This window comes from Bacillus rossius, chromosome 14 (genome assembly GCF_032445375.1).
Source record: "Bacillus rossius redtenbacheri isolate Brsri chromosome 14, Brsri_v3, whole genome shotgun sequence".
NCBI lineage: Eukaryota > Metazoa > Arthropoda > Insecta > Phasmatodea > Bacillidae > Bacillus > Bacillus rossius.
The window spans coordinates 36,124,870-36,139,037 of record NC_086341.1 but is presented as its reverse complement, the minus strand read 5'-3'; the positions used below and the strand labels follow the sequence as shown (position 1 = coordinate 36,139,037).

At 38.7% G+C, this 14,168-nt stretch overlaps 1 protein-coding gene across 2 annotated transcripts in view; it reads left to right on the top strand.

Annotated features, from left to right (window-relative positions):
• LOC134538770 (uncharacterized) overlaps positions 1–14,168 on the top strand; it is a 301,464-nt gene that overhangs the window by 268,667 nt on the left and 18,629 nt on the right. For both annotated transcript variants that reach the window (XM_063380259.1, XM_063380260.1), the window contains 4 exons: positions 5,149–5,276; positions 10,101–10,370; positions 10,733–10,952; positions 12,839–12,991. In XM_063380259.1, coding sequence (XP_063236329.1) covers positions 5,149–5,276; positions 10,101–10,370; positions 10,733–10,952; positions 12,839–12,991 — 771 coding nt within the window. The remainder of the gene's footprint in view (positions 1–5,148; positions 5,277–10,100; positions 10,371–10,732; positions 10,953–12,838; positions 12,992–14,168) is intronic.

Sequence of the window (14,168 nt, the reverse complement as noted above, 5' to 3'; positions counted from 1 at the left end):
GGGGGGGGGCAAATACCCTTGCCCCCCCCCCTTGTTGTTGCACCCCTGGGAAGGAGGAAGAAATAGAGGGAACTAGAGGGGGGCAGACGGGGCTTGTGCCCTGTTGTGTTGGTTTGGTTGGGGGGGGGGGGAGGGTGACGGAAACTGGCCGAGTTATTTTTACTACACCTATCCCTCACTTAGCACGAATAATTCGTTCCTAAAAATTCTCGTGTTAATCGAAATCGCACATTGAACTATTAGTTTCCATAAAAAGCAAGGCTGATTTTTTTGAATGGGTTCCAAAATTGTGTAAGAAAACATAACTTTACGTAATATAAATACGCAGAATAATATTCAACTATAAATGTCACATCACTAATCTTTATATTCCTCCCATCGCACTCTGTATGACAAATACGACACCGCGTAACGGGAGACACGTGGTTTTGTACTTAATCGTCAGTCGGCTGGCTGACTTGCCCGGCCGGGCGTGAACGTCAACTCACGTCGCGTAACTTTCCAAACAATTCTTTACTGACAGTGAAACCAGTATTACTGTCCGAATAATTACATTTTATTTTTCAAAAATTGAAGTGCTTATTCGCGTATCACCACCTGGTTCACACCAATTCTGTCAGGCCAATGATTTTTTTTTTTTTTTTTTCATTTTAACATTCATTTAACAACCTTTTCCATGTGAATCATCTGTTAGTTTCTGTTCCTGTATATAATGTCAAATATATTCCCGCTAGTACAACTAACAACATCAGACTTATGTAAACTTTTGATAAGAATCCTTATTTCGTACGGTTGTGCGCACAGTTGACTTGCTTAAAACTAAAGTGCAACCAACATAAGCGTGGTCTTCATGACAATCTGCGTGCCGTAATACTTCTAGTTTTGTATCATATACTTGAACACGATGCATTATGAGTGATCAAGCAGGTACAGTTACCAGCAGCTGAATGGACAGACGTTGCTTTTGTTTGAGTGAATTGCCTGCCACTGGCTTGACTGAGTTCACGGTCTGGTTTGTGGCCAGGTGAAAACGGTACGGCATAGCGGCATACGCGCGGACGTAAAACATTTTGTCCTTTACACTCCATAGCCGCAATTTAACTTGCCATAACTGATGTTTGTACAACAGCCGATAGCATAGACAGACCTGCGCGCGCATCTCTTCCTCCCTTGTTTGGCTAACTGTATCCCACGGCCCATCTGTTGTTTACAGAAGTTGAAACAGACTTCGTGGCGTCGTGCTCGACTTTTTTTTTTTTGCCTGCGGAGATTTCGTGTTAACTGAAATATACAGAAGTGCTATTCAAGACTGGGGCAGTAAAATTAACATCGCGCTAAATGAATCCGCGTAATCTGAAGATGTGCTAAGTGAGGGTATAGATATTTTCTTGAATATCGTAGTGTTATTAGAATAAAAAAAAAAGCTGGAGGGCAGATGAACTGATGTATTTGTAATGAAATAATGAAAGATACATACACAAATGTTGGTATTTTTTGCATACTATCCAACTTGCTATGTATTAAAAATGAAATGCCTGTAAATAATTCTGTTTATTAACCTTCCAAGTTGGATTAAAAATAATTTCAATGGTGGATTTAATATGTGGTGGCAATATGAGGTTTTGATTTGTATACTTGTATGGTTTGAAAATAAGATTTAGGGGGGGGGGGGGGGGGAATTCGATGTATTCTTGCCCCGGGTGGAAACTGGAAACTAGTCTAGTTACATCCCTGATCTTTCTGCACGCTGTTTGTTTTCTGATTCTTTCCTTTTGTTCAGGTGGTACAGATAGATTTTTTTTAGGATTTCTGGGGCGGGTATATCCCCTTCATCTTTTCTCTGGCCATCGTCACATCTGACTTGTCTGTTTTCAAAGTCATGGACTTCAATTAAATTCAGAAAAAAAATTCCATCTCTTGTGGACATTGACTCTTATGTACTATTGTATACCAATATATGCACTTTTTTAAACTTTGATTTTAATCTTTCGGAAAAAAATTGTATTTACACTCTTATAAATAGACTTTTTCTATTTCCCAGAGGCCCTATCAATTCATTGATTTTTCTAAAATTTGTTTTTGCATATAAATTACACCTTTGCTGAAAATGAAAATTAATATTTTCTTATTGTTTGTACAATTTTTTTTTATTGTACTTGCATTTGCATCAATATGAATCATCTTTCTTTCTACTCTACTTCTTTAGTTATAAATGGTACATTATGGGCTAGAACTGGCAACTTTACCATCTCAAGTCTAGAAAATAACATACTAGAAGCACATGTCTGCTAATATTTTGAGTAAGTTAGTAATATAAAATGATTCTGGTTGTGAGGTTCTTGTTGTTCGTGATTGCTGAAGCGTCATTATTCGTCTACCAACCCAATCTCCGGCAAGACGGCAAGACTCAATTTATGAGCACTGGGTCTGTACTCTAAAAGTTTGGAGCTTGCTATTTGCATGGAGGTTTCATACCTTTGTGTGTGTGACCTTGCAACGTAACCTGTACTTATTCGTCTAGTTGCATGAACTAAAGCATCACAGTTAGTTTTATAGTTGTCTTCAACCCAACCTAAATAAAATATTAATATTTTCCGTCAACTGTGTCATAATGTGTTACCATATAATATAATGACCGTGCAGTCAATGTTATGTAAAAACCAAATTTAAAATAGTACAGTCTTTCGCTTCCAATATAAATGGGCCGGCAATATATCGGATAAGTGAAAACGTCTGATAATATGGCAGTCAAACTACGTTATAATTTTTTTTCCAACATTACAAACTTATAATTATGTTTTCTACAACAAAATAACAGAAAATAAATGAAGAAGAAGAATAAAAAACACTCGGGTAACTAGTTAGCTCCGGTAGAGCCGAGGGCAAAAAATAATTGACGATGCCCATGCTCACAAATTGCAGTTCTTGTTGCAGATTAATGACTAATGAGTTTTCTCTGCGGTGGGACGTTGCATAAGCGAAGGTCAGATAAACGAGGCACTACTGTAGTAGTGACTTGAGTATTATGCGCCCCATACACTAGCGGATATGCTCGGCGCATGGCCGCTACCACACACTACACGAGCATGCTCGTCTCTTTCTCTATAAAGACAGTCAGTGTTGTACTTGCACAGCGGCTGCAAGCAGCATTGCACTGTTTGGCGGATTATTTTGTTTGGATGTATTAACTTTTCGCAGTTCACGACGAAAAGCTTGCATGTAAATTATATTTTTTTTTTCCTTCGCAAAGTCTACGTCGGCGTCTTGGAAACATTTATCTGGCTTTTTTCACTAGCTGTTCGTGGCACTCTCGTTTGATGTGCCTTTTGACATATTCCGTATTCCTTATATCCCACACTGGTCGAAGAGTGTGATAAAAACTTTATTAAAACTTTATTGTTATTAGAAAACGTGATGATGCGACAACAGACAGCGAACTCCATGTGGGCTCGGGGCGAGCATGTTGGGACCTGCCACCGGGTCGTTAACACAACGCCGAAATACCATAACGCCGAATGTTAAAATTGACCACAACGCCGACAGCTAGAAAACTGCTGTGTACCACAACGCCGAAATAACAACTGAATGAATTTGTGTGTGTTTCTTAAATGTACCTTAACGCCGAAATACCACAATCAAACCTAACCTTACCTAACCTAACCTTACCTAACCTAACCTAACCTAACCTAACCTAACCTAACCTAACCTTACTTAGCGTAATATAACCTAACCTAACTTAACCTAGCATATCCTAGCCTAGCCTAACCTAACCTAGCCTAACCTAATCTAGTCTAACCTAATCTAGTCTAACTTAACCTAGTCTAACCTAACCTAACCTTTGTGGCAGTCCTGCAATGACATTTTTCGGCATTGGTGTATTTTGGCGTTGTGGTACACAGCAGTTTTCTAGCTGTCGGCGTCGTGGTGCGTCCCCCCTGCTGCGCCACCCCTTAGCGGATATGCTCGGTCCGGGCTTTGAATATATATACTGTATTGAAGTCGCGAGTGGATAGGATTTACTCTACGTTTTTCAGAAGCGTATGATGAGCAGCTTGGGAACTTCACCGCTGCAGTGCGCTGCCGTAACGCCCTGTATCGTCTTAGTTGTTATTTACGCGTTAGAGCGCAGCTCTGTCGCCCGCTGTCATTCCCCCCCCAACTCATCATTCAACAAGAGTCTAGCGGCAGCAATGCTACCTTCCTGCAACTGGCTGCAAATGCCGATCCTCTCCGAAGTTGGCCGCTCCGGAGTGCCTACCCCCTGGATGTTTTTTATTTTTACGCGCACATTTTTTCTCTCCAGTATAAAAATGCCACATAGACTGTTTAGTGGATGGTTGGTTATATTAGGTAAGTATAGCTACATTAAAAATACTGTAAACTCATTTTATGGTTGCTTAGCAAATAACTTTTTAATATGTAGCTATCCAGGGCTAGGAAACCGTTTACATGATTTCACAGTATCTTTAATGTAGCTATCCTAACCAAATCAACCGTCCACAAAGTTTTAAAGTATTTATAATGTAGCTAACCTAACCTAACTGACCATTAGTTATCATGACCTTACCTGAAAATTACAATTTAATTAATAAATTTACTTTTATTTGCATTCATTATTCAAATATATTTATTACTTTTGAAATGTTACGTGCTCGTATTTATTTTTACAAGTACAAAAAAAATTCGCACCTGCCGGATTTGAACCATCAACTTTACGATGAGGTGATTGCGCTGCTGAGCGCTCAGCCACGAGGCCATATCTGATAAATAGAAGGTTCAGATGACATATATGATCGTGCCGCTGGCCCCGGAACGAGCGTGAGCGGTGCGGCATTTGCAGCCAGTTGCAGGAAGGCAGCATTGCTGCCGCTAGACTCTTCTATCATTCACTGCAGCTCAAGGTCGTTCAACGGGAGGGGGAAGGGGGGTGTTTGAAGAGTTCGACACTTGTCCGCCAGGGACCACCACAAGTCGATGCCCTAGAGATGGTGGCGATTGCGGCGGTGAATGAACCAACTACCTCAAAACCGTATTAGAAATGTTAACCTGGGCTGGCGACTTCTGTACAGTATATATATTCAAAGGCTTGACAGAGGCCGGACCAGCCCACATGACCGCCAGTGCGTGTGTGTGTGTGTGTGCGCGCAGGACACGGAGCTGCGGGAGGAGGGCGGCACGGCGGCGGTGGTGGAGTCGGTGCGCGCCGGCATGGTGATGCAGCTCAAGGAGACGGTGGGCGTGCCGGCCATCATGGTGCGCGAGGAGAAGATCACCAGGTGGGAGTCGCACAGCTCTTCCATTCAAGCGCGGCTCCAGAGGAAGGGCGCAGGGGGACATAGCCCCTTCCGAGCCCAAATCTTACTTATTATTTCTTTGTAAAGAATATTAATGTTAACTTAAATACTTTCGTTAATGTGCTAAACTCTTCTTTCAATCAAAATTTGTACGAAAATACTAAATTTCAGTATTTGAGACCATATGTTTTGTGAATATCCCAAGGGCAATGTCATGATTTTTTACTGCATCCTCCTGTGTGTGAGAGCCCTGCCATAGAGGTCTTCCTGGAGCCGCCATTGGTTCGATTCGAACTAAAACCGTAACATTAGGTTGCGGAGAATTTGAGGAAAATGTCTAATTGTTGTCACTTCAGGCTTTCAAGAGGATTTACAGGAACTTTCACGACTAAAAATTATCCTGGAAACATGCATTTTAGTTCTTTTTTACTTTCCTAAAAAAAGGGCGGGGTTGTCTGTAAAGTCGGTTTACGGACGATAATTTTACGTGATAACGTCATATCAAATTTTTTTAAATTGATGCTTTTAAAAAGCCCGCCTTATCCTGTTTGATATTATAGAAGATTTTCTCGCACGGTGGTTAACCTAGAGGTGGGTCGAAAAGTATCAACCTGATACTTTGTCACTGATAAGCGCCTGTATCAGGAACGACAAACGAGTACACTTGAAAAGTATCAGAGACTTTAGTATCAGTTCAGAATTCACCTGGAACAACACCACGGCCAATGAGCGCAGTACCCGATCGCAGATGATGGTCACTTGGGCGGAGCTTGTGAAAGGGGAGGGAGCAGGAACGACGAATAAGGGATAAAGAAGGGAAAGAATATAGGGGAGGAAGCGCAGGGGAAGGCGTTGAAGCCTTGAAGGAGAGGCGCATAGCGATATTATTACAAGCAGGGCTGCCACTCATGGGTTTTTCCACCCAGATCTGGGTTTTTCCAATGGTGTTTGGGTTTCTGGGTTTTTAAATAAAGAATTCCAACAATTCTAGGTTTTTTATAATTTTAATTATTTTTATACCTAAAACAATAATAAAGGTAGTAGCTACTGTATCTGTTGCAATATCTGTTTGATAAATGCAAACAAGTCTATGTGTTTCACACACAAAAATACATATAAACACAAAACTAGTTTTCAAGAAGCTAAGTCGAATATTAAATTAGACACATTCTTCAAAGAGGCTTGCAGAACACAAAACCAATGCAACAATTAACCTTCAAACCAATCTTGTAGAATCAGACTCTGAATAAAGACTAACGTACATGATGCAGTTTTATGAAAACAATTACCGGTTTAAAGAATGCAGTGATGGTGTTTGTTTTGTCATGTATATATTTGTAGGTTTTTTTATGATATGTGCTGGTCCAAGAATTACTTATACAGCCATTTTGCTGCAGTGTAATTTTCTTGTATTGGTTGTATTTAACCGTTTTCAGTCTTGTAAGGTAATTAATTGTTTTATATTAAAACCAGTTATGTTTATATTTTTGAATTAGTACGCAAACATTTTCAACGATAGCATTTTAGACGCATCTGGGTTTTTTACCCATGTGTCTGGGTTTTTTTGTAGGTTATCTAGGTTTTTCATGAATATCAGAGTGGCAGCCCTGGTTACAAGTCGTTTTGTTTATTGTCCTACTTCAAAGTACGCTCAGTGCGCAGTGCGTGCACCGTCTCGTTCAATAATAAAACTAATGAAATTTTAATATTAAAAAGTACATTAATACAAGATATATTTATATTTGTGCACCTAACAGCTATGAAAATGCAAATAAATTCTCAGTTGACACTAATAACAGATGTAATCAACATATGGACTTTCTTTTTTCGAAAACAATTAGTAACTAGTGTTTTTATACATTAAAAATTCACGATTTTATCAAAAATAAAAAATAAAAAAACAGATAGGTACATTAGTGAGCATACTATATCAATGTTTTTTCAAATGTTTCTTCAGATTAGTCGATGATTTATGACTCAGTTTTTGTTTACACAAATTACAATTAGCAAACTCATTATTTTCCGTGAAAAAATTCCACACAAATGAAGTCTTTTTCGTGCACTTATCCATTCCTTATTTCACTATAAAGATACTAACTATAAAGCATGACAGCCCGCAACATGGTGATACACGGCCAGGACGAACTGCAGTGAATGTTGAACGGATTGATACTGGCTGTATCAGGCGGGCATGAGAGTATCAGAGGTAGAGAATTACCAGGCGTGATAAATAATGTATCAGATTCTCCTTCCGGTCGCACGGTCTGCGTACGCGGAGCTTTGTTGCCTCCTGGGACCGTCTGATACAGAAGTATCAGAGACTTGTAACTAGGTACAATGCTGTATCAGTATCAGGTTGGAACAGATACCGAAAATTGCTGTAACAACCCACCTCTAGGTTAACCGGTTCTCGCACGCTCGGCTCAGGCGGAACGTGACAATGAGTCATGCTTTTTTCGCGTGTGCAGCCGGCGTTCGTCGATTTACAAGACGTTATCACGTCAAAAATAAAGTTTCAAAACAAAATATGGAAACGGAGCTACCTACTCATCTATCCTCAGCGCATTCTTAAATGCTTTCTGTAATCAGACACCACTCGGATATCTTGAGCATTTTCAGATTGCGTGGTTTCTCCTGAAGCTCTGCACACCGTGTGTGTGCCCAGACAGACTAGCTTTCAGACTCAATCTTTAGTGAAGGGAATCCCCCAGCACGTATAATATTTCAATCCATTTTGATGTGAAATTTTATCCTGAGCTCTATTATGTATTTGCATTACTGAAAACCACCAGGATTCAACTTACCACACTAATTGCAGTCTCCACTATATAAAATAAAAACTTGATCTTGTAAGTGCTCACGTTGCTTACAAAAATCAGCCACACATTGATATCTATAATAATAAAAAAAAAGAGACATACCATAGAAGAATGTGCAGTACTGAGACTTCCTGCAGGAGACTTTAGAAATGGTAGATTATATTAATAGACTCAATGTTTTGCATTTAATTCCTAAAAATTGTCTTGGTCATAAAAATTTAATCAAATATGTGTATATTGCCATTAAAACATGAATAAATAAATATTTAATTACTGATAATCATGTAATTGTGTATCATGCCCAAATTAGTAGTGAAGTGAGGCCCACTGTTTGTCATTCATAGAATGTGTGAAATTTTTAAGCACATTTATAATTTTTTTTTTGTATAATCATATTCTGATTTGTGTTAATCAATATTTAATTGCCTCTTGTGAACATTATTTTTTTAAAATTTTTTCAGATTCAATAAAAGGTTTAAATGTATCTTTTTTTAATTTACACTTTACCGATGTAAACAAGACTAGGCACTTACAAACAATTACAGTAAATTGCAGTTACTTCCCTGTTTTAATTATTTTCGAAGTGTTCATATCTGTGTTATTTACTGAGAATTTGCCTGTAAGAAAACTTTTTTTTTGTTCAGTGTAGTGGCAAATTTAGGAGAAATTATCTAAAGTATCTGCTTTTATTTAATATAATAAACTATTATACTATATTTTAATGTTTATAACTCATTTATGGCATCAAAAAGTGGCATATTTAATTTTTATTTTGTGATGCTACACATTCTTCACGTTTAGGACACATAATTTTTGAATAACTCGTAAATGTTTAAATGTTATCCTTTGTTTTTATTACCACACCATTAGAGGGTTGTGAAATGTTTAATTTTGTTAAGGAATAATGCAATTTTTTATCCTTCACTGATAGAATAAAATTGACTTTGTATGTCAAAATTTCCTTGTTCTTAGAGTTTCACACAAAAGTGAGAATTCTTTAAAATTTTTGAATTAAAAATCAAGTATCAAATGATCTTAAAAAATTTAAACTGTCATAAAATATTTACTAATAACTAACTGATACGACTCATGCGCCAGCTTTTGTATGTTATCTAACCTAGACAGTGACATTCCTTGTTGTGTCAAAGGTCAAGTGTGCAAAGTTTCTTCGCAATCAGATGAATGGTTTAGGAGCACATAAGGGACAAACAAATAAACACATATATAAATATATTCACCGATCAGTATACAATACTTATAAATGACAGGAATTCACAATTAACTAGCAAGAAAATTGGTGGCAGTGCATTAATAGCTAATAACAAAAATGATTTCATATCAGCTAAACCTATTAATATATTAGACTCCTGAAGTTGAAGCCGTATGGGTAAGATTATATATATATATATATATATATATATATATAATGACTAATCACATTTTTTAAGGATAAAAAATTTTTATAACTTGTTTATTTAAATAAAGCAATGTCAGCAGTTGACAGCCCACCTTGAAGATGGCTGCCACATGGCATGCTGAAACATTGGGCACACCGTGGCCCAACCCAGAAGCCGAGAAGTAGTTGGTGACCCTGACCAGAAAGGCTCATGAGTGAGCATTTATAGAAAAGCAGCCTTAAATATTAAAATCTTCTGTAATAGTTAGAGACCAGAAAAATTCGTGATTTCAATAGCCTGTAGGATATAATCCATGATCCTCTATTTACACGGGAAAATTATATTTGCTCATTGGCTACTGACTCGTGACACCTGTTAACTGGGAGCTAGTGATTCGATACTTCTTTTGTTGAAAGTTTTTCATTGGCCGAGTGTCATTTAGAAAAACTGTGGCCCAATCACTGATGCAGTAAAAATGCAAACTTTTTTGGATTTTAGACTATCACGAAATGAATACGCGAATTTTTCAGGGCTCTAGTAATAGTTTATCCGGTGAGCAAGGGTTGAAAGACTGACGATGACGGTCGCAGGATGGCACTGTCGCACATCCGCACGGTGCCGGAGCTGATCCTGCTGGGCAACTCGTCGGGCTCCATCAAGCGGCTGCCCATATTCTCGTTCATGGTGCGGCACCCGCGCGGTGCCTTCCTGCACCACAACTTCGTGTGCGCGGTGCTGAACGACGTGTTCGGCATCCAGGCGCGCGGCGGCTGCGCGTGCGCGGGGCCCTACGCCCAGGACCTGCTGGGCATCAGCGAGCAGCTCGCCACGGAGTACGAGCGCATCCTGCTGGAGGACACGTGAGTGCCGGCGTCGTTCACTTGGCCGTCCTCGCTGACATTAGTGGCCGTGCCTCTCCTGCTAGCGTGGCCGTACCTCGCTACTTGAGTGGCCGTGTCTCGCTACTTGAGTGGCAATGCCTTGCTCACTTGAGTGGCCGTGTCTCGCTACTTGAGTGGCCGTGCCTCGCTCACTTGGTCGTGCCTTGCTCACTTAGTCATGCTTCGCTACTTGAGTTTCCTGTGCCTCACTGACTTTACTGGCAGTGCTTCGCCTACTAGCGTGGCCAGGCCTCGCAAACTTAGTGGCCGTGCCTCTCCTGCCAGCAAGGGGAACTGTCGTGTCGGAGTGAGTGTGAGTGTGGAAGTGTGCGTGCCATCAGGCGGCTGGACAGGACGCACCTGCGGCGCCACGAGGAGCACTCGAGCTTCGAGATGCTGCGGCCGGGCTTCGCCAGGATCAGCCTGCCCTTCTTCATGCCCGACGCGGAGGTGGCCTTCGTGCTGGAGGCCGTCAAGATGGTGGCCACCGAGGCCTGGAAGCTGCTGCCGCAGTACATCCTCAACCCGGAGACGGGCGAGTGGCGCCACCACACCAACTCGGTCAGTCGCGCATGTTCCGTGTTTCAATTGTGCAAGTTTTTGGAGTTTTTTCATATGGTAAAATTCTTAAATATACTTTTAATAATATTGATAGAACTGTTTTGGTACCCGCGCTTCCGATACTGATACTCCGATACTACCACCAATACGTGATGCTGCTACAAGAATTTATAATCAATGGCCACAATTTAGCAATATATAGTTAACACATAATTTTGTTATAAATTTTTCGGTGAAATAACATAATTTTATTACTAAATTTAAAAAAAATTAAAATAAAAGCAAGCTCTTACTGAAACACTGTAACTCACGTATTGGTTAGGTAAATATTCTCTTGTTTTCTCATTTTTAACTAATAGACTTTTAATAATTATTATGATTTGACTTTAAAAATATATTTAGATTAACTACACTTGGCAGCAAAGAGGATTTGTGGTCTGTCAAAATCAAAAACCCAACAAAGCAAGTATTTGAAAAAAAAATCTGTGTAGTAGATCTTTTTTTTTTCTTCTGATACCACCGATATGTGTGCAAATACTTTGTGATTGGTCGAGAGCTGAATATAGGCTAATATCCAATACCATAACCGGGTATCAGATCAGTCCTAATATTTAACAACTGTATTTAAATAAAAATCTATAAATGATACATTTTCTTAACATAGTGAAGCTTCAACTAAGCAAATCAATTGAAGCTCCTTTTCATATTCAATTTTACTTCGCTAGGAAATTTGCTATTCATTTCATTTTAAGTTTCGCATCTGATGTGAAGCTTCTGGTTTTTTTTGCAAAGCTTTAAAATTTGGAAGCCTAAGATTCACTCACAAAATTTTTTTTTGTGTTACTTAAACTTGTTTAACTATTTAATAATGTGTAAGGTAAATTTTAAAATAACAAACTATGACTGCAAGGGGTGGAAATTACAAGGATTGCAAGACATAAAAGTTTTTTTTTTTAAATATATTTGAAATCAAATATTTACATTGTAATTTACTGTCAAAATCCCTAAATTCTATCTAAAACCTATCATGAAACCATTTTTGGTGGAACGAACTATTACCGTAAAAACAAGGGTTGAAATTTAAAAAAAAATTCAAAACTTTCTTGGGATAAAATTCATTTTAATTTATTTCAAATCATTTTAATATTATCTTAAACCTTTGTCCAAAGAAAATAATTATACAACCTTGTACTAATGCAAGAGATGGAAAGAAGTTTGAAGGTAAAAAATTTTTATATTTATCTTGGTAAGCATAATATGAAATTCATTCTAAACTATTCAGTGCGGGATGTATTGAGTTGAAACATTCACAATATTTTTGCTGCATGGGATATGAGAAAATGTTTAATAAATAGATCATTTTGGAATATGGGAGAACATTTATTGGATGTTATGTACATTAAGTTCTTAAAATGTTCCAGGAGTGTATACATAAATGTTTCTAAAACATTTCCAAAAGAAATTGGTAGTCTTCAAAATCTACCTACGCCAGTAGGCTGTGCCTGAAGGGATTTTTTGTTTGTTTCTCACAACTTCCTAGTATTTGATTTTTTTTTGTCTTTAAAGTAAGCATCATACTTTTAAAATTGTATTATATCACAGAGAAAATTTTCTTAGCTTCCTGCCAACTTATCTATTTTATCAGGCATATGTGTATTTTTTTTTCCAAGTTGGCTAAACAAATACTTAAAATTACAGCAGATGCACTTTATATGCGTCTTTACTCCACACATTTTCATTAAAAATTATGAGTAATATTTAGCAAGTTTGCTGTATAATACTTACAGATTTTTTTTAGGTTGCTCTCATATGAAAGATATCTTCGGTACGTGATCACGCCAGATGATGTGTTTTGTTGACGTTGGACTCTGTGCTGTGGTTTGAAGGTTTTCCGGGACCGTAAGTGGCTGGGCTCCATCCGCTACACGGACGGCAAGATGACGGTCAGCGAGAGGAGGATATCGGGCCAGGGGACCTTCCCGCAGGACTACGGCGAGATCCTGCAGACCGCACGCAACATCTTCAACAAGGCCAGGAAGGTAGGCAGTCATGACGCTCGCCTTGTAGTCCAGTCATCTTAGTCAAAATTAGGTAAGTATCTCGGAATTTGAGATACCCAGCTATAAACTCGTATGAACTTGTATTTTGACATCGTAAAAGTTGTCTCAAAACCTACATATGGTAGGGTGTACGCGACTATTAAAATCTAAGGTCAAAGGTCAATGGCGTGTTTTTGACTGGGACTACCGGTTGACAAATGATGCTCTAACCGCGTGCTCTCCGCCCATTATATAAAAACGATTCAACGTATTAAAACATTTTTGAAACAAAACTTGTAGGAAATTTAATCCTCTACAATATTGATAATAAATATAAATAGCGAAAAACCCATAGGAAATGAGATATTTGCAAAAAAAGTGCAAAAAATAGATTTTTGTGATCTTTGACCTTAGATTTTAATAGTCGTGTACACCCTACCATATGTAGGTTTTGAGACAACTTTTAGGATGTCAAAATACACGTTTATACGAGTTTGTAGCTGGGTATCTCAATTTCCGAGTTGAACTTACTAAGATGACTGGACTATTGTGGCCTGGCCAGTCCCGTCTAAAGTTTGTCTCACCTCAATCTGTGGGAACGCAAAGACTCGGGGTGGCTCGTGAAGCTTGTGGTTCGAAACAATGTTTGTACGAGGGGGGACCCAACAATAACTTGTACTTGTAGCACCAGTTGTTGCCGCTAGGGAGCTGTGGTAGGACCTCTACTCAGCCAAATGGCGTCTCCCGAAATCGAGTGTTGTTTCTCTGGCAGTCCTGCGTTGTCTTCAAGTGTACTCGTGATACGAAAAAAATGGTAGTTTTGTAATTTTGAGTCCTTTTTTTTTTGGCAAATTTTTATGGTCATGGTCAAGGTTATCAAGATGGCCGCCGTGACATCACAGTGCAATATGGCGGACACAATCCTCAATCCACAATCCGACTCCAGGTGCAGGACAAACATTTGTATATACTACTCTCACTGTACATTCTTTTTAAACCCGCCCTCTTGAAGTTTCTTCATACGTACTGCAATTACCTTACATATTCGCTTTGCACTCTTTATTAAATTTTTTTTGCAGATGCTATTTTGATGTATTAAAAATAATTTATATTTTCCTTTCAAAATTTTAATATTTTGTAACAACCCAGATTACAGCCTTCCTCATGCAACCCAGTA